The sequence below is a fragment of the Myxine glutinosa genome, chromosome 4 (genome assembly GCF_964187855.1).
Source record: "Myxine glutinosa chromosome 4, kmMyxGlut1.1, whole genome shotgun sequence".
NCBI lineage: Eukaryota > Metazoa > Chordata > Myxini > Myxiniformes > Myxinidae > Myxine > Myxine glutinosa.
The window spans coordinates 201591099-201612661 of NC_136264.1; the positions used below are offsets into that span (position 1 = coordinate 201591099).

The 21563-nt window shown below is 48.2% G+C and overlaps 1 protein-coding gene across 1 annotated transcript in view; it reads left to right on the forward strand.

Annotated features, from left to right (window-relative positions):
* The window catches only part of HAL (histidine ammonia-lyase), a 170666-nt gene that overhangs the window by 97812 nt on the left and 51291 nt on the right, over nucleotides 1-21563 (forward strand). Inside the window, exon 8 of the mRNA XM_078776910.1 lies at nucleotides 946-1041. Coding sequence (XP_078633036.1) covers nucleotides 946-1041 — 96 coding nt within the window. The remainder of the gene's footprint in view (nucleotides 1-945; nucleotides 1042-21563) is intronic.

Consider the following 21563-nt stretch of genomic DNA (forward strand, 5'->3'; position numbering starts at 1 on the left):
TAATCAGCTGAGCGCCGGACCATATACTAGATTCCCATGAAGTTTGGAGACGATCCGATCAAAGTTACTCAAAAAATAAGGGTTTCGTCGACCTCCATGATTGACCACAAAGTGACCTTGACCTTTGACCTTGACCTTCAAAATTTTGTGTGCTGAAGGGTATCTCTATAGGACTCTGATATGCGAAGTTACAGGAGTTTCCAATAATAACTGTGGTCTACAGAGTGATCTAAACGTGGAAAAAAAATGATTAACCACAAACAAAAAAACAAAAAAAAAAACAAACAAAAAAACAAACATACAAGCTGACTAATACATCTTGCAAAAACTTCGTTTTGGCAAGATAACAAACAAACAAACAAACATACAAGCTGACTGATACATCTTGCAAAAACTTCGTTTTGGCAAGATAACAAACAAACATACAAGCTGACTGATACATCTTGCAAAAACTTCGTTTTGGCAAGATAATAATAATCAAGAAATAGGGAGTTTGGAGAAACTTTTTATCCCATATTTTTTTTCATTGGCACCGTGGTTTATATTATGGGTGCATATTATGTGCGTCCATCTGAGCTATCAATTTAGCAATAAGTTGGAAACTCAGGATTGTTTCCTGATTATTATTTTTTTGTATTAGAGACTGTCCCTATTCACGCGTAAAACGGGGTGAATAGGGACAGCCATAAAAATCCTATTTATTCCTATTTAACCCACATATGGGGTTAATAGGGACTATAAGTTGCTTTTTTTTAAAACAAGAGAACACTTTCAACCCAAATATCAACAAATCAGTATGGTTATCAATTTTCAGCGAAAAAAGTTTCCGAACTTTTTTTCAGTTTGTGTCCCTATTCACCTTGCTGTCCCTATTCACCCCATTTTACGGTTCAAGAATGTGACAATGAACGATGTTGACAAGGATTCTTCTTCACTCATTTACAGATGTCCATAAGGTGAGGCCCCATTTAGGGCAACAGGAAGTGGCCTCAAGAATGCGACGTTTGCTGCATTCTGAGCAGTATCCATCCCAAATTTCAGGTTAGTGAGACTCTTTCAGGAAGTCGTGTTGAAAAAAAAACATCTTTTTGTAAACCTGCCTGATAAATGGGCAAGGGGACTTGAAGTGTAACCCGCACATAGGTGGGAAGGCCATGACACTGAGATGTGGTGCTTGTAATGTTGGAGGTTTCACTGGGAAGGGTAGAGGAATTGTAAATGGGATGTAAAGAAGAAAGTTGTGGATTTTGGGTTTGTAAGGGACGAGATGGTGGGGGGTGAGCCTGTGGAGTTCTTTCCCTGGGTTGGCGATTCATTTGGTTTGAGGTTTTTCTCCCATATGAACTTTATATCATTTTGAAATATCGTGCTATATATCATTTTGAAATATCAAGCCTGGTGTTGGCTTAGCGGTTAGGGTGCCGGCTTGGGATCCCAGGATCCTGGTTTCGAATCCCGGTCGATCGCTGAATTAATACCAGGGGGGTTGACTCAGCCTGTCATCCTTCCGAGGTCGGCAAATTGAGTACCAGTTCACTGGTAATTCCCTGTGTGTCGCAAAAGGCGACTAACAGGGCTAGTGGCAGGAAGGGCGTCCGGCTGTAAAACATTGCTTCAAAAATGGGGCCACGGTGCCCGAAAAAGGCCAACCCCCGCTCTGCGGGGGGAAAAATAGCCTCTCAAGGTGGTTCATTTCATTCATGAATATGAATTAACTTCCTTGTGAGTGATCAATCCACTCATTATGCTCAGGATATTCAGGAATTTCAAAATGTAAAATTGGGGATGCTTATATATTATTAGGAAAGCTTCTATTAAAATTGGGGATGCTGTGCAGGGGACGGGGTTTTTAATCACTTGTGTGTGTACTAGTCATAACTTTATTACCGTTTGAGTTTTTCCATCAAATTTTCACCAAAGCTTTATTTGATTCGGGGCTGAGGGGGTTCTGTGTGCAAAAATGGCCCCGAGGTTACCCACCTAATTTGGTGAGAGGACCATGTGGGACATCATATTAGCGAGGGCAGACTGTCTGAAACATGGCAATAAGTGAGAAATTCATGGTTTTGGGTAAAATCCGAAAAGTCAAAAAGGCCCTGAAAATTAGGGGTAGGGCAAATTAATTATGACCTGGAGCCACAGATAATCAGCATAACATAGCGAGTTGTACCTCATAATGAAGCTTGTAATGTCAGCTACAAGATGAAATATGAATGAATCTGATTGGTCAATTATTGAGGTCACCGGATGTCAAACTATGACGTCAGGAGGGGGGTGCCCAAAATACACGACCTTGAGAATTAATGACCCGGTTTGGAAAAGTTTTAATTCAGATAAAAACGTTTTATTAATTATTTTGAGAAGGGCACATATCAGCAAAGTTAAAAAAAAAAAGAGAATTTCAGTAAAATCTTACAAATTGACCCTTTGGTGGCTGTTTGAAATTTGGTCAAAAATCTCAAATATGCAAAAATGACGACACTTGCACATAAAGACTTAAACATCTTAAAACATGTAAAGCGGGCATGGGCGGACTGGCCATAGGGCATTTGGGCAATGCCCGGTGGGCTGGGACCGCTGGGTAAAAAATGGGCCGCTGGGCTGGATAAAAAAACTGCTGAAAAAAAAAATTGTCACGGAAAACTTCTGCCTCCATCCCCGGGGATTCCCCGCTAAATGTCAAAAGGTCAAAAGGTCGCCCCTGACGCCTCATTATAATTAGTAGCAACGGTACCCGCCCAGTAACACGTACCAGAGAAAACAAATCGTTTGCGCAACGGGCTCTCCAATATTCGATGTGTTCACGGTTTGAATTACGTAACGTTGTAGCGACTGCCGCTGGGTTTTCACAATCGCCTTGCACCTATCAAGGACGCGGAGCGATCACCATGCCGGGCTCGTCCAGGACGCCCGGGCAGGCCCGCGCTCAACTTGCTAGGCCTCGGTCGGGACGCCCGGGCATGCCCGGGCAGGCTCGCCCTCAACTTGCCAGGCCGCAGCCAGGACGCTGGGCCACGCCCCCTGGCGCCGGGCCTGGGCAAACCCCCTGGGATAATAGATATATATTGCTGACGGATAAACGGGTTTTCAGAGTGCCTGAGTGTTTGATTCAATTAAAGCAACTCAGATGAATTCCAGCTTTTTGTCGCGTCCATTCTTCCGATCGACGTGGGAGCCCCAGCTCCTTCATTGGTGACCTATCGACATGGACACGGCAGTCGCCCTTAAACTGCCTACCTTCTGGGAGGCTCACACGGCGGTTTGGTTCGCACAGACGTAGTCCCTGTTCGCCCTGCGAGGCATCACGGCCGACGACACCCGCTTCCACCATGTGGGAGCTGCGCTCGGGTCGGCTACCGCGGCCCGCGCCCTGAGCCTCCTCGAGAGCCCGCCAGCCGCTGACAAATACGGCGTGATTAAGAAGCTTCTCCTCGATGCTTTCGCCCTCCCATCGGCGGAACGCGCACGGCGCCTGCTCAAACTGCCTGAGCTCGGCGACACGCGCCCTTCCGAGCGAATGGACTACATGCATTCACTGCTCGGCGAGCACTCTCCGGCATTCCTGTTCCGGGAGCTGTTCCTCCGTCAGCTGCCTAACCCGGTACGCCTCGCCCTGGCAAGCACGACGATCACAGATCCCCGGGCCCTTGCCAGAGAAGCCGACAAGATCTCCGCCGCAGGACAGCGCATCGCAGCGGCGACATGGGACCCACCGCTGTCCGACGCCACATCCATGGCGCCCGAGCACCCGGCACGGTCGACGGCCGAACTACCGACGCAATTGGCGGCCGCTATACCGAGCCGACCACCTCCAGCACGACGACCGGGGCCTCCACCTGACCAAGCGTGGTGTTACTATCATGCCAGGTTCGGACAGAAGGCCCGGACATGCTGACCCCCGTGCACCTTCGGCAGGCTGGGAAACGGCCGGGCCGGCGTTCATTACCAGCCATGAGCGCCGGCCACACGGGCAACTTACTGTTCATCACGGATAAAGCGTCCAGACGGCGCTTCCTGTGCGACACCGGCGCCCAACTGAGCGTCATACCCGCCTCTGACCAGGACAGGCAATCCGCGGTTTGCGGCCCCTCCTTGGTTGCGGCCAACGGATCGACTATCCGCACCTTCGGCCCGCGCAACGTCACCCTCTGCTTCGGCGGCCAACGCTTTGCTTGGACGTTTGTAACCGCCAACGTGCCCATGGCTCTGCTAGGCGCCGACTTCCTCTGCGCACACGGACTGCTGGTGGACGTCCAACGGCGTCGTTTAATCAACGCTGAAACCTTCAGCTCCCTGGTATGCACATTGAGCAGCTCCGCGCCGACCGAGCTGGCATGCACCGTCCCGGCGGCGAACGAGTTTGCTCGCCTGCTCGCGGAGTTCCCGGCCCTCACGCGGCCAACGTTTTTGGCCGTCGCAGTACGGCATGGGATCGAGCACCACATACCAACCACGGGCCTGCCGGTCTACGCCAGGGCCCGCCGCCTCGACCCAGCCAAGCTCGCCGTAGCGAAGGCCGAATTCGACGCGTTGGAGCACCTCGGCATCGTGCGGCGCTCCGATAGCGCGTGGGCCTCGCCACTGCACATCGTGCCAAAGCCGGGGGGTGGATGGCGCCCGTGTGGCGACTACCGCCGTCTCAATGACGCTACCACCCCCGACAGGTACCCGATCCCGCATATCCAAGACTTCTCCGCCCGTCTGGCAGGACGGGTCATTTTTTCGAAAATTGATCTCATACGGGGATATCACCAGGTACCTGTCAGGGCGGCCGACGTCCCTAAAACGGCAGTCATCACGCCGTTCGGCTTATTCGAATTCTTGCAGATGCCGTTTGGTCTCAAGAACGCGGCTCAGGCGTTCCAGCGCTTGATGGACGGCGTGCTGCGTGACCTGCCGTTCCTTTTCGTTTACCTGGACGACATCCTCGTCGCCAGCACGTCCCGGGCCGAGCACCTCCTCCACCTCCGAACACTGTTCGGGCGCCTCAGCGAGCACGGCCTCATCGTCAACCCGGCCAAATGCCACTTCGGCACGACGGCCGTTGATTTTTTGGGCCACCACATCACCAAGAACGGGGCCGTGCCGCTGCCAACCAAGGTCGAGGCCATCACCACGTTCCCGCGTCCCCGCACCATAAAGGCCCTGCAGGAATTCCTGGGAATGGTGAATTTTTATCACCGCTTCGTGCCCCGCGCTGCTCAACTCATGCGGCCCCTCTACGAAGCCCTCCGGGGCAAGCCGGCCAAGCACGACATCGCCTGGTCCGCAGCAATGGATGCGGCCTTCCAACGCTCAAAGCGGGCCCTCGCCGACGCAACACTGCTCGCTCACCCGGTGCTCAACGCTCCCATCGCCCTCACCACGGATGCCTCCGACTACGCGGTGGGCGCCGTACATGAGCAATGGGTGAACGGGGTTTGGCAGCCACTCGCTTTTTTCAGCCGGCAGCTCCGGCCGAACGAGCTCAAATACAGCACGTTTGACCGGGAGCTCCTCGGTCTACACCTGGCCGTCCGCCATTTCCGCCACCTCCTGGAGGGCCGACCTTTCACGGCGTTCGTCGACCACAAGCCGTTGGTTTACGCCATGGCCAAGGTCACGGAGCCATGGTCGGCCCGCCAACAGCGCCACCTCTCCGCCGTGTCGGAGTTTACCACGGACATCCGGCACGTCGCCGGCAAAAACAACGCCGTGGCCGACTGTCTTTCCCGGGCCAGCGCGAACGCGGTCCACCTGGGCGTGGATTTTGCGCTTATGGCGGCGGACCAAACCACCGACACCACGGTGCAAGCCCTCCGGGCGGCGGACACGGGCCTCCGCCTGGCCGACATCCCCTGCGCGGACACTGTCCTGCTCTGCGACGTCTCCCAAGGCCAGCCTCGCCCCATCGTGCCCATCACCTGGCAACGCCGCATCTTCGCCTCCCTCCACGGCCTTTCCCACCCGGGCCGGAAAGCTTCCCAGAAGCTGGTGTCGGCGCGTTTCGTCTGGCACGGCCTTCGTCGGGACGTCCGCGATTGGACCAGCACCTGCACGGCCTGCCAACGGGCCAAGGTCCACCGACACACCCAGGCCCCGCTGGCACCTTTCACCGTGCCCGAACGACGTTTCGACCACGTCAACGTGGATCTGGTGGGCCCCCTCCCCCCGTCACGGGGGTTCACACACCTGCTCACCATGGTGGACAGGACCACCAGGTGGCCGGAGGCCGTTCCCCTCGTCTCCACCACCACCGCCGACGTGGCGCAGGCTTTCATCGCCACCTGGGTCGCCCGCTTCGGCGCACCGGCGGACATCTCGTCAGACCGCGGACCACAGTTTACCTCCGAGCTGTGGGGCGCGGTCGCCCGCAACCTGGGGGTCAAGCTCCACCGTACTACGGCCTACCACCCCCAAGCAAACGGGTTGTGCGAGTGATTCCACCGCTCCATGAAGGCCGCGCTCATGGCCGGCCTTCAAGACGGCGGTTGGGCCGACCGGCTGCCGTGGGTCCTTTTGGGCCTTCGCACGGCCCCCAAGGAGGACCTCCAGGCATCCACCGCCGAGCTGGTCTATGGCCAGGTGCTACGCGTCCCGGGCGAATTCGTGCCCGACGCTACCAGTCCCTGGTCCGCAGCTCACCAGCGCTCGGACCTCCAGGAGGCCGCCCGACGGTTTGCCCCCGTGCCAACATCCCACCACGGTGACCCCCAGTCCTACGTCCCCCCAGCACTCCGCACAGCGGAGTATGTTTTTGTGCGTCACGACGCACATCGGTGGCCACTCCAGCCGCCGTACGACGGGCCCTTCCGGGTGCTGCGACGGGACGACAAGTCGTTCGTCATCGACATCGGCGGCAGGTCGGACCGGATTGCAGTGGACCGCCTCAAGCCGGCGCACGTGGACGTCGACCACCCACCACGGGTGGCCCTTCCGCCGCGGCGAGGCCGCCCCCCGTCCACGGTGCCCCCCACTCGACCGCCCACCACCTCACCGGACCCCCTCCCACGACCCGCCAGGGGTCGCTTCGGCCGGGTCATCAGGACCCCCCTCAAGTTGACCCTGCCGGTGCAAGTCGATTCTGGGGGGACGTGTGTGGCGACTGCCGCTGGGTTTTCACAATCGCCTTGCACCTATCAAGGACGCGGAGCGATCACCATGCCGGGCTCGTCCAGGACGCCCGGGCAGGCCCGCGCTCAACTTGCCAGGCCTCGGTCGGGACGCCCGGGCATGCCCGGGCAGGCTCGCCCTCAACTTGCCAGGCCGCAGCCAGGACGCTGGGCCACGCCCCCTGGCGCCGGGCCTGGGCAAACCCCCTGGGATAATAGATATATATTGCTGACGGATAAACGGGTTTTCAGAGTGCCTGAGTGTTTGATTCGATTAAAGCAACTCAGATGAATTCCAGCTTTTTGTCGCGTCCATTCTTCCGATCGACGTGGGAGCCCCAGCTCCTTCAACGTAACGTTTGTGACGATGTTTGTGACTGTTGTGTTCACGGTAGTGTTTGATGTGACGGTGTGAACGCAATTTCGTAATGTTTTTCGTTTTTATTTTCGTAATCGTTTAATGAACGTTTAATGAGCGTAACAATAATGTTTAATAATCATTCGATGAATGAATGTTATGAATAATGCCATGGCGTCGCGTTGGCAGCAGTGACAATATCAAAATGTTTTCCAAGAACTTCAAAGAGAGAAAAGGAACTTTTATCAGCAATGTCGTGTATCCTGAAGTTCTAAGCTGAAGAAGAGGTACCGTACAAAATCATTCAATTCTTTTTCCTAAAGAAAAGCGTACAGTCGATATCACTAATCACGATTTTAAACACGATGGTGTGGCAGCCATGCTCGCACGATAAAACCGGACAAAATGGACGACGCCAGGAATGAAGTTTCACTGAGCTATTTATTTCCAGCTCTCTCGAAAGAACTCAAAAGCACTGAATCAGCCCATCGAACGGGCGGCAATTTATAAGTAAAGTTCAACACACAAAAGCTACGCCTCTCAGGCGGGGTATGCAAATAGGTAAGCCACGCCTCTCAACGGGGCATGGTATGCAAGGCAAGTGTTCGCCCGGGAAAGGCAAGTATGGACACACCTGGGCGAGTCCGGACAAGTAACCGCTCGCCGGTTGCGTCATCGGCCGGTGCAAGGTGATTGTGTATGCTTCCGGTAATTGCTACAATGGAATCATATTTACCGATATGAACAGTGATGTGGTTTTTTTATTGAAATTCTAAAAACACTGTTTAGATTTTGATGATTAGCGTGTGATATTTAACGGATGTTAAAATAAATCGCGCCTCCTAATTGAAGCCCCGCCCTTAGGGCGGGTACCGTTGCTCGTCATATATAATGGTGGCACAACAATTTTTACCGCTTTGCTTTGAAGAACGGGAATGAAGGGTGAGGAGCGTGTTAATATGTCTGGTTTAAGGCTGTGGGCTGTGAGGTGAGGAGGTTTTAAGCCAGATTTTAGTCTTACAGCCGCCATGTTGGTGCTCACCGTCACTGCGATGCGAAGCGAAAGACGCCTCAGAGCTGTTACGTTCACATTCGCTATGTCGTATGTACTTCCGATACGTGTTTCCTTCGATTGTAAAAACTACAAAATCAACAGTAAAAAGGATTTTGAGCCGATAGGCCAAGTAAGTTTAGATATGTCTACTGACTACTGATCTAGTATTGATAACAATGTCGCGAACTGACTTACGATGCTAATTTTGTTTGTTTTTTCAGCATCTGCATCTGTAACCAACAATGTATAAAGCAAACCAGAAGAGAAGAAAAGGAGGTGCTGAGAAGGAACGTGATCGAAAGAAAAAGAAACTGTCAGATAGTGCTTCAAAGTGCAGAAACCTTTTGGATCTGCTAAAGAGTACTAATACTGGGCCTGGTGAAGTCAGTGAACACGGGGATAAGGATACTGAATCGGTAGCTGGACCATCAGCAGCTGAATTGGTGGATGATCAATTGGCAGCTGAATCAGTAGATGACCAATTGGCAGCTGAATCGGCAGAATTGGTGCAAATTGGTGAACACGAACAGGTGTGGTCACCTGAGAGAGATGTACCTGCTGCAGCTGCTACACTTGCAGAGGAGGGATACCCCTTGATTAACTACTTTAAGAAACCATGTAGAGATGAAGATTGTTTGCTGTTTTGGAATTACCACCCTAATCAAAAAACTGACAACCGAGTGGTCAAGAGGTCTTTCATGCGAAAAGATGGTACAAACAGATGGTGGTTGTCGTACAACAAGGACAATCATTCTCTTCACTGTTCAGTGTGCTTGGCGTTTTCCAGCACCTCAGACTGGTCCACGTTCATCGAGGGAATGACCGACTGGCGACATGTACATACACGTGTTGAAGAACATGAACACTCTTCTTTTCATTTGAGATGCTCAACAGCATACCTGGTAGATCAACAACAGTCCAGCGTTTCTCACCTGCTCGCACATAGCCATCATGATGAGGTTAGAAAGAGACGACAAGTGATGGAAAGAGATGTGGATGTGGTCAAACTCATTGGTAAGAGGGGACTGAGCTACAGAGGAAGTAATGAAGAAGCAGCATACACACTTGACAATGAGGAGATCGACCATGGTACATTTCTGGAAGTTGTAAAACTACTTCGGAAGTATGATTCCTGCACAGCCGATCATCTCTCTCACGTTGTCCAGAACAGCAAGAAGCAACATGAGAAGGCAAAGAGTTCACTTGGTCGAGGCTCCTTGGTAACTTTGCTGTCTAAAACTACAGTGAATTATGTTATCACAGTTATCCGGGATAAGATACGTCAGTGGATTTCTGAAGAAGTAACAGACATGTTTGTTGTGGAAATTGATACCACTCAAGACATCTCAACACAAGACCAGTGCTCTGTTGTTCTTAGATATGTTGATAGCACTGGCACTATCCAAGAAAGATTAGCGAGTGTGGTGAAATGTGAGGAATCTACTGGCGAAGCTTTTGTGCAACTTGTTTCTGAAGTCTTGTTAGGACTGAATCTTGGCCTCAAGAACTGTGTTGGAAACTCAACTGATGGTGCAGCAAACATGCAGGGGCACTACAAAGGCTTCAGTACTCTGCTATCAAAGGAGGCTCCAATGCAGATCCATGTTTGGTGCCACGCACATGTGTTAAATCTCGTTGTGACCGAAGCTACAAGTGTTGTGGTCACTAGCGCATCACTGTTCTCACTACTGAATGACATTGCAGTATTCTTTCGGGAATCTTATCAGCGAATGAACATCTGGAGTCGACACTCCACTACTGTGAAACGATTGGGAACTATCGGAGAAACTAGATGGTGGTCAAAGGATGCCGCCTTGAAGAAGGTTTTTGGTTCATTCAACAACCCAACTGGAGCGCTTTTCATTTAAGTTGTCACCACTCTTAATGCCATACTGGTTGCTGACCAGATCCAAGCAGCTGTTAAGGCCAAGGTGAAGGGATACATTGACAGTCTCCTGAAGTTTGAAACAATTCTGACTGCACAAGTATATCTGCAAGTATTCTCCCGCACTACAGCGCTCTCCAAGTATCTACAAACTGTACAACTGGATCTGCTGACTGTGCACCGGATGGTGGATGAATTGCTAGAGAAGATGCAGATGCTACGGGATGACTTCCAAGCTTGTCATGATGCAGCTGCAAAGTTTGTTCAATGGGCTAATGACCAGCTGGATGAAATGTATGTAAATCTTGTTATGGAAGAGTCCCTTCCTATAAAACGGCAAAGACAGCACAAACGCATTGATGGCAAACTGTCCATAGATGAGGCTACATCAGCTTCTGACCCAGTAAAGAAGTATCGCATTGAAGTGTACAACCGAATAGTGGACACGATTGTGAGCAGCATTGAGCAGCGGTTTGACAGATCAGCAACATCAACATTGTATGCTGATCTCTCACTTCTTCGCCCAAGGAACTTTGATCAAGTGCCATCGGGAGCTATGGATGAGCTGCATAAACATTTGCTGAGATTTGATGATGGTGTCACTGCGGAACAACTACGAAAAGAACTGCGAAGCCTTGGAGAACAATGGTCAACACTGAAACAATCAGTAGCAGATGCTTATACAGTGCAGGAGGATCGTGAGTCTGAACAGGACAGGAAGACTCTGCCAAGTACATGTAAGTCATGTAAAGCCTGTCCTCTCTGCTGCTACAAGGTGCTCCTCAAGTTGAACCTCTTCACTGATGCCTACAAGAGCATTGGGCTTGCCTACAAGCTGCTGCTAATGCTGCCTGTGTCACAAGTGGCATGTGAACGGTCTTTCTCTGCTTTGAAGAGAATCAAAAGCCGTCTGCGAAGTACAATGACACAAGAACATCTTGAGGCGTTCATGTTGATGTCTGTGGAAAAAGGGATCCTGGCCAAACTTGAAAACAAGGATATCATTGATGGTGTGGCTGCCAGAAGCAGCGAACTGCGCAGGCACCTACTCTCTTAGACATGACATGTGCTTGTGTTACTGAAAATAAATTTAATTTTTCGTGGATTTTGTTTAGTTTTTTTTTTTTCAAGCATTTCGTCTATTTTCTCAGATAAGCAACATATAAATGAATAATGGGCCGACCTAGGTGAAGGATGCCCGGGCCGGTTTTAAGACCCAGTCCGCTACTGAAGCGGGGTTGCAGATATGGCCTAAACCAAACCAATACACTATGTAAGGCATATCAAAACATCAACATGTGAAGAGGTTTTCAGATTTGCTGTGATATGTGACTGTGCAGTCACTTGTAGCGCTCAGTTATCGGTCAGCTGAATGCAATCGTGTTTTTTTTGCATTTCAAAACTGTTGAAGACTCCGAGACTAGGTAGTTGGTAAAAATATCGTTTTCACCTTATCAGTTCAGTTTGGTGTTGGCTTAGTGGTTCGGGTGCCAGCTTGGGATCCTAGGATCCTGAGTTCGAATCCCGGTCGATCACTGAATTAACACCAGGGGGGTTGACTCAGCCTGTCATCCTTCCGAGGTCGGCAAATTGAGTACCAGCTTGCTGGGATGAATGATCCCGGTGTGTACCCTGGTTTAGAATAGGTACACCGTATCCCTGCGCATCGTAAGAGGCGACCAAGGGTTGGCGTCAGGAAGGGCATCCGGCCATAAGAACTGCCTCAAAAAGGGAACCATGAGGTCATGGGGCCCGCAAGGCTAACCCCCGCTTTATCGGGGAAAAATGGCCTCAAAACGATCATTCATTCATTCATTCAGTTCAGTTTTTAATTAGAATTTGTGTTTTTAACTACTGACAAGGCCTTCCAATTCCCAAACACAGTAGTCTCGGAGAAAATCGTTTCAGGTCCACTTCCATCAATATATTTTCCTATCGCACCCATCACTACCATGATCATATGAAAAGACCCCATACATAATATGATGTCCTGGAATTCTGCAGGATTGTTCATAATAATTTCGCGTGCTATATGATGTACACCCTCATCACAAGCAACTGGCATATGGTTCTGATTCAACTGGCTGCGTACATCTTGAAAGTTCTTAAGGGATGTAGATACAGTCGCATAATCAGTAACTGGATGTGGGAGGACTGGAAGGAATCCTATGTTCTTTTCAGGTACGGTTTCATCAGTAACTAATGAATTGAATGCACTCCAAGATGGCATTGCTTGATTTTCACTAAATTCTCTCAACCCACCTTCAAGATCAGACAAGTCCAACCTACTGACCAGCCATGCCACATCTTTGGTCTCAACTACATCATGTTTTGACTCCTCCATCTTGTAGATACCAGCAGGGACTTTGAACTGAGGGGAAAGAAGCGGCTTTTTAGCTGGTGTGATGTAATTCTTCAGCACCTGACAATCTCTTGTCAGAGATTGTCAACCTGTCAAACTCTTGCTTAAACTGCTTGGGACCATGTTGTACACCTGTCCCTGATATATTTGGTTTACCCAGCTCGTCAGAACCTTCTTTCGGCTTTTCTTGCATCACTATCAGAACTGTGTCATGGCTTCCCCCTATACCTGAAAGAGTTGCCTTTTCATGATCAAAGTTATCAAATGCTCCTTGAGTGAACAGAGCAGGGTCAAACTGGGAGGGAAGAGGAATTTTGCCTTTACTCGTTTCAGTTATGTAGGAAGCCATGTCAGTGTGGTAGCGAAGAACCTCATCGTAGCTTATGGCAAGTCCAAATCTGGTGAGGCTAGAGATCAGTGTTTTACTCTTACATGTATCGTGAATGGCCTCAGCGTTCAAAATGTGAAAGGGAGTTCGTTTCCTACCGTTGTGAACAATGTAAAAGAAAATCTGATACACTGCTTTCAACTTTCGCCATTTTACTTTTGAGGAGGAGTCACTGCCCTCTGAAATTGTATCTTCTCTGCTTTCTGCACAACAGTCATCCAGTTCAGGTAGATTTGACAGATCACATTCAAAGAGTGCAGAAAGGAAGATTGCAATCTTATCTGGAATTACCATGTCATTGAATGTTTTTTTTAGTTCACTGGCATCACAAAACGTATCCTGCAGGTGAAAATCCTGCTTGAGCAGGATGTTCCTGATCATGGATCCGCATTCTTTAAACACACGAGTATTTGCCCCTGCTGTTTCTACAGGCTCTAATTGTATGGCACTCTCCTTGAAGACGAGGGTGGGTTTATTTGCTTCTGCAGGAGCAAAAAATGACACACTTTCACCATATGCATTGATCAAGTACAACTTTACATCTCTGTTAGTAAAAGTACAACCTAACTGCTCTTCTTTTTAGACCCTATTGCAGAAGTCAGATAGGTGTGACAGACTGTAACATTTACCAGTGTTTAAACCAGAGTCAATTTCTTTAGACAGTCTCTGAAAAATAGTCATTTTCATTTCCCCCGGCAGCTTTTGATGCACGAGAAGCTGCCTCTTCACCCTTCCTTAGGTAATTTCAAATACACTGTTTATGACAATACAAATCAGCACCGAATACATCATTGGCATCTTGTAGGTCACAAGTTCGTGTGTAGACCTCATCCAAAAGCAGAAGGGTTGTTTGTTGGAACTTTTCTGCACGGCCCTTTTCAGAAATTCTACATTTATTGTAATCGTCTTTATGTTTCACCTTTCCACATATTACACAGCTTTTTTTGAACACGTCAGCATTATGGCTAGCAGGATCACGTGAAGCCAACTGCGACCGATGCACACCTGGTGTGCAGCCTAGCTCTCCAGCAGAGCTATCGGACGTGCTTGGTTGTGGTTCAGTCACAATGCTCATTGATTTCAACATCCTATCAAGGGTCTTCTGCAGTGTGTATCCCTTGTAGCATTCATTTGTAACATGGTACACAAAATTGTCATTATCAACAAGTTTTAGCCGTTCAGAAACATGATCCTTTCTTATAGTGGCTGCTTCGACAACTCTTTTCCTACCATTTTCAGTGCCGGAGGGGTTCTGTTCAGTGGTTGACTGACATATAATGCATAACGTAGGATCAACCTTTGCAGTATCATATGAAACTGAGGTTCTCATACGCTTTGAAGGGACGGCATCCATAGCCCTGCAATAAAAACAAGCGTTACGCCTAGGTCCCCCGTCAGTGAAGTGATGTGAGTTGACAAAGTGGAAGACGCAAGGTGGCCATCTTTGATTTTGACGTGGCGACACAATTTTCAAAAGCGTTCTTCCTTATGCCTACATACACCCACACACCAGATTAGAAGTTGGTACTTCGCTTATTTTTCAAGATATTCCGCTCACAAGGTTCAGACATGCATGGCGGCGGCCATCTTGGATTTCGACGTGGCGACCCAATTTTCAATAGCGTTCTTCCTTATGCCTATATACACCCACACACCAGATTAGAAGTTGGTACTTCGCTTATTTTTCAAGATATTCCGCTCACAAGGTTCAGACATACATGGCGGCGGCCATCTTGGATTTTGACGTGGCGACCCAATTTTCAATAGCGTTCTTCCTTATGCCTAGATACACCCACGTCCCACACACCAGATTAGAAGTTGGTACTTCGCTTATTTTTCAAGATATTCCGCTCACAAAGTTTAGACATACATGGCGGTGGCCATCTCGGATTTTGACGTGGGTTGCACCTACACACCAAATTATAATTCGGTCCTTCGCTTTCTTGGCCACTGCATCACGAGGGAGGGGGCCGTTCCACTGCCGTCTAAAGTGGAGGCTGTGAAGGATTTTCCACGCCCCTCACCGTCAGGGCCTTGCAGGAGTTTTTGGGCATGGTGAACTTTTCCCATCGTTTCGTGCCCCGTGCGGCCCAGCTGATGTGGCCCCTTTATGAGGCCCTCAAGAGCTAGCCTACCAAACGCGCCATTGACTGGACCGAGGAGATGGCCAAGGCTTTCACGGATGCTAAACTGGCCCTTGCCAGCGCAACCATGCTGGCGCATCCGTCGCCCGATGCAGCGATTGCTCTTACCACAGACGCTTCGGACTACGTGGTTGGCGCCGTGCACGAGAAGTTGGTCAATGGGGCCTGGCAGCCGCTTGCATTTTTTTAAGCCGGCAGCTCCACCCGAACGAACGAAAGTACAGTCGTGATCTTCGATCGTTCGATCGTACCTTCGATCGTGAGCTCCTAGGCCTCTACCTAGCTGTCCGACACTTCCGTTACCTGTTGGAAGCCCGCCCATTCACGGCGTTTGTAGACCACAAGCCCCTGGTTTTTGCCATGGCCAAGGTCTCGGAGCCGTGGTCTGCCTGTCAACAACGCCAGCTCTCCTTCGTTTCCGAGTTCACGACGGACATCCAACATGTTGCTGGGAAGGATAACACGGTCGCCGATTGTCTCTCCCGGTCCATAGCTAGCGCGGCTCACCTTGGCATCGACTACGCCCGCATGGCGGCCGATCAGATCTCCGACCCGGATGTCCAGACCTGCAGGGCGGTGGTCACGGGGCTTCGACTGTCTGATGTGCCGTTCAGGGACACGGGCACCACACTACTGTGCGACGTTTCTTTGGGACAGCCTCACCCCGTCATACCCACCAGCTGGAGACGGCTGGTGTTCGATGCCGTCCACGGTCTTTCTCACCCGGGCAGGAAGGCGTCGCAAAAGTTGGTGGCGGCAAAGTTCGTTTGGCACGGGCTCAGGAAGGATGTGCGCGACTGGGCCAACACCTGCGTCGAGTGCCAATGCTCGAAGGTGCATCGCCATACCCAGGCCCCATTGGCGCCATTCACAGTGCCCGAGCGACGGTTTGACCATGTTAACGTGGACCTGGTGGGGCCCCTCCCCCCCTCGTGGGGATTCACCCACCTCCTCACGATGGTCGATAGGACCACCAGGTGGCCAGAGGCCATCCCGCTTACATCTATGATGTCCGCCGATGTGGCCCGGGCGTTCATCGGCACTTGGGTTGCCCGTTTTGGCGCCCCTTCGGACATCTCTTCAGACAGGGGGCTCCAGTTCACTCCAGAGCTTTGGGGTGTTGTTGCCCAGGGGTTGGGGGTAAAGCTGCATCGCACGACTGCATATCATCCCCAGGCTAATGGATTGTGTGAGAGGTTTCATCGCTCTATGAAAGCTGCTCTCAGGGCCAGCCTCCGGGATGACGGTTGGGCCGACAGACTCCCGTGGGTAATGTTGGGCCTCAGGACAGCCCCTAAGGAAGACCTCAAGTCTTCATCCGCTGAGCTCGTCTATGGCCAGCCGTTGCGGGTTCCCGGGAAGTTCATTCCTGATGCCACAATCCCTGGGTCCGCTGCCCATCAGCGGTCGGTTCTCCGGGAGAATGCCAAGATGTTTGCATCGGTGCCCACATCTCAACATAGTTTGCCTCAGGCCTACGTCCCACCGGATCTACGTACAGCGGAGTACGTCTTTGTTTGCCATGACGCACACCGGGGGCCGCTTCGGCCGCCTTATGACAGGCCTTTCCGCATTCTGGAGGCCGGGGACAAGTCCTTCGTGGTCGACATCGGTGGCAAACCGGACCACCTTTCGGTGGACCACCTCAAGCCGGCTCACTTGGACCTGGACCAGCCCCCTCGGTTGGCCCAACCCCCACGGCGGGGCCGTCCCCCGTCAGGTAAGCCCCCGGTTGGCCCGCCTACCGCCAAGCCACTAACAGTCCCTGCTCGGGTCATCAGGGGTCGTTTTGGCCGGGTGGTTAAGGCCCCCCGAAAACTGACATTGCCCATGCGAGTGAATTCTGGGGGGGGCGCATGTGGGGGATACCCCATAGAGGCATAATTCACCAGCACGGGATCAGTGGGTCTATTGACGGTATGGGCGTGGCGTGCGCTCGGGTGTTGGAGCCACGCCCCTTTAAGAGGCTCGGGCAGAAGTCATGGGGGATATAAAAAGACATGATTTCCGGTCGGGTTTCATTGCTGTGGAAATAAAGGAGCCTTGAACAAGTCAAGAAGTTTTTACCCTCTCGTTGTCCGCAACTCCTACAATTTCATATTTCTGGCGTTCAACCTGTGACTTTGTATAATAATTTGATAAATCAACAGTCGCCTCTTGAGATCTCCTAAAGATAGAACCATCTTTTCCAACGTAGGTCATTTTAAATAAGAGTAAAAATAATATCAGAAAACTCTTCATTATTGTTGAGGTGAAATAATACGTATAAACATAATTGACCACAACATTTAGAATTTACTTCCTGGACTTGAAACGTTTGACAAACACTCTCCCCCTCGGTAGGAATTTACAAGAGGTGGTGGAAGTCCATGGCTATCGAAATAATATTTACCCCCGCCATTATGAATGCAAGTCCAATGTGACCCATTCCCACTATTATCTTCTAAATTCATTATAATATTCTTTGTATTTCTGGGTAACTTTGGTAATTCATCCCTCATACAAATACTTACGTTATCAAGGTTTAGCTGTTTATAATATTTACCGAGTTCTATATTTGACGTTGTATTCTTTCCAAAATGTTTAAACCACTCCTCCATTTCTTTTTATTTAGGAGAAAGATATAATCCATTACCTCTTTTAGTTAGTTTTACGCCCACCTGTGCGATAGAAGAAAGCATATCCCCGACTAACGTTCTCGCCCTATCAGGTAAACTTTCAAGCCTTTCAGCAAAATCTACAATTACCCCACTTCCACTAACTTCTTTCTTCAGCCTCTTAAGTTCTTTCTCCTCCATCGCCTTGTTATGTTTTTCCAATTATTTTTGGGCTGCTAGTTGAGCTTTCATTTCGTTCGCGGCTTTTACTGCTGCTGAAATACCACCGTCGCCGCCCCCGCTGCACCTACAGCACCAACAATTAAGGGTATAGGGCTAGAAGCGGAAGAAGTCCTCCATTTATTTCCTTTAGTGAATATTTCTTCAACATAGTTTTGTCATTTTTAAACTTAGCAAACCGGCACTATTTAGTTTGTCCTCCTGCACTATTGTGAGCAAAACACTAATTCTCATATCACCCTTTCTTTGAATTGTACGAACATTAATCGTACACGGTTTTTTACTTTGGATACAAGACGATAGTTTATCGCGATTGGTTTGATTAATATATACGTCAGTTGGTACTTTACTCATTTTATTTATGAAAAGATTTTTTTTCCTAGTTATTACTTATGTGATATTGGTCATAACACAATTATCCGTATTGATCTGTAGTTCTGTTTCTTCCAAGATCAAACAATATGCATCAAGTTCGTCACCCCCCTCCCTTTCAATGTATAGGGAAGTATCAACTCTATTGGACTTTATCATTTCCTTTTGGGTGCTCAGGTCAATCGCGTAGATTGTATATAGATTTTTAAACGACGCCATATCCAAAATGGGATCCATATTACCGTTGCTTTCACACACCTTTTGGTAAGACTTGTAGGCTTCGGCATAATCATTATTTTCCCAATTAATTTCCAATCTATCTCGTGGGTAAAATGTTCCGTCCAGAGAAACCCGAAGTTGTTTTACCTTAGCATTATCACACAACACGTTATTCTTATCAGTAGCAGTATCTCCATCGGGTTTCTTTAAAATGAGCCACAGGTTTTCCTTCGAGAACACCCAAATTCCACGTGTAAGTGGTTTGGGTAAGTTTAATGTGTTGACATCTTCTTTTAAGGTATGATACATTTAACGGGGTCTTTGAGTTGTCTTCTATTCAACATCTCTTCCGTTTTAAGACTTGGAGTATATTCGCGGATATACCAACACAAATCATTAATAACAAATTTATTGTTAGCAGCGAGAGCATTAGCAACCCCAAAAAGCAATCTATTTTCATTAACATTCCTGTGTAGTTGAAATTAATTTTAAGGCCGTACAGAACTTTATCATAGTCACAAAATCCAAATATACCTTTAAGGGGTACAGCTATGGTAAAACTATTCTCTGTTTTGTTACCCTCGTTATACATTAACTTCCTTTGAGTATAACCGTGATCGTCGGTTGTCCCCTTTTCTATATTGGGAATAAAACCTTCGGCAGACCGTTTATCTAAAGCATTAAGAATACCTTTTTCCTTCTCATTTTCTTACCTTTACCCCTAATATACCCCCTGTAATCAATCGCGTTTAGCAACTCAATATACTCTCTATCTTCCTCTCTTTCCATATCAAGTGGAGCATCAAAATATTTTGAATCACCGAGTCTGGCGTTTCTATGTCCGGTGTGTGTGAGAAGAAACATTAATCTGGGGGTTAATTTAACCTTTGGGTGAGTTTCACTCAAAAACATTAGCTCATCATTAAATACCCATACCTCCTCGTTAACAAGATAAAACGCTGTTGGTTCTTCTTTTTCTGATGTAATGAGACCCGTTTTGGTTAATGTACCCCTTTTATATTCATCTTTTCTAAGAGCATTCACAACATAATTAGAAAGTTTATTTGCCTCCTCAAAGTGTCGGACTAACTCTTCATCATCAGATGTTGATGCTCCTATATCTCTAAGCTCTTGCTCTGTCATTTTTTTTTTTTTTTTGTATACAGAGTCGAGGCTCATGAAAGAGCTAACATTTATCAAACAAACAAATCAAACAAACAAGCAAACAAAGTATATAAAAAGGGGAGCGGTCGACAAGATGGGGAGAGAAGGGGAGGAAGCACACAAACACAACATTTGAGAGCAGGGACATCGGGAGATGTTTTTGGAGGGAGAGGGCCTGGGGGGAGGCAGGATAGGTATAAAATGCAAGGACACCAAGGACTTCCAGGAAAGAAGTCAAAAGTCACCTCAAAAAAGTGGATTTAGGGTGAAATTAGCGGGGGTAGAAAAGATCAAGGTTTTGGATTGGGGAAGATAAGAGATGGTGGTGAACAGCCGTTTTTTGACTAAAAACTTTTATCATTTGAAGTTTTTTGGGAGTATATTCTATCGTAGGATGTTGAAATGAAACCACCCTTTGTTCGTTAGATTTTAAAGAGGTTTAAAAAACGTCTCTTGTTTTCTTTCAAATACGTCTTCACCTCATAGTTTTTATCTCCGTTTCTTCCTTATTCCCTCCTGTTGTTTAACAACTTTTAAAAGTAATTGTTGATGTTCCTTAAATTTTCTTGCTCATTCTTCAGCATTCATTTTATTTATGCAAAGAAATTATTAGTTATTATATCATCTTCTTTAACAACGATATATTTATATTTTTCAGTCGTATGTTTCATATGGTCATCAAATTCCTTTTTACTACATAATGTAGAACAATTATCACTCCAAAAATTGGTTATATCTAATGCATTTAGTTTGAATAAATTAAAAGTATTAGCATTGTTTCTTATTGAGCGACGAAGGAGTTGAAAGTATGATTGACTAAGATAAATACAATTACAAGAAGAATGTCTCCCCCTTGTATAGTAGCTGTCCATAACCGTTTGATTTTTCTCATTAACACAATCATCAAAGATAACGAGGTTCTTTTTTGTTTCATCTAAATCTTGGGGTGAAGGTATATCATCCGTATTATCAGTGAGAGTACAAGTTGTGGTTGTAGGTGATGTGGGTTTTGATTTCTTTTTCCATTTTTGTGGAGTATCACAAAATAGTTCTGTATTACATCTTCAATGTTGTGCTCATTTAGTTTGTGTTGGAGCTTAAATAACCCAATTATATCTTCTTTTTGAAGACCCGCATTAAAAGCTTGTGATAGTAGTTGGTACTCTGGTTGAAAACTTGACTTTGTAAAAATTATTAAATTTTCATAATCTAAAATTTTTGGGGTAAGGAGCATCTTTAAAAGCAAACAGGTTTTCCCACATCCGCTTGAACCGACTATTAGACATCTTAACGAATTTGGGAGGTTTTTATGATTATTAAATTTTATCTTACTTTCCCAAATGGGTAGAAAATCATCCATTTTATATAAGGCTGAAAATATATAACGGGTAATCATTCATCCTGCGTGTTGTTATCCCTATTTGTATTACTAGGACGTGCCCGTACGTGGGTGCCCGTTCCTTGCCAAAAAAAAAAAAAAAAATGTCTTCGCCCATGCATGCATGGGCGTGCCCATGGGCCCATGGGCGTGCCCGTAAGTGCGTGATGTGACCGTACAATGAATGTATCGTCCCGACGCCGCAGCTCGGATGGCGCTGCAGTTAATCGGGCCTGTATCGGCAGAGTTATTATAAACGTGTACTACAATCGATCGTACCTTACAGCGTCTGCTCGCCACGTTCACGTCGT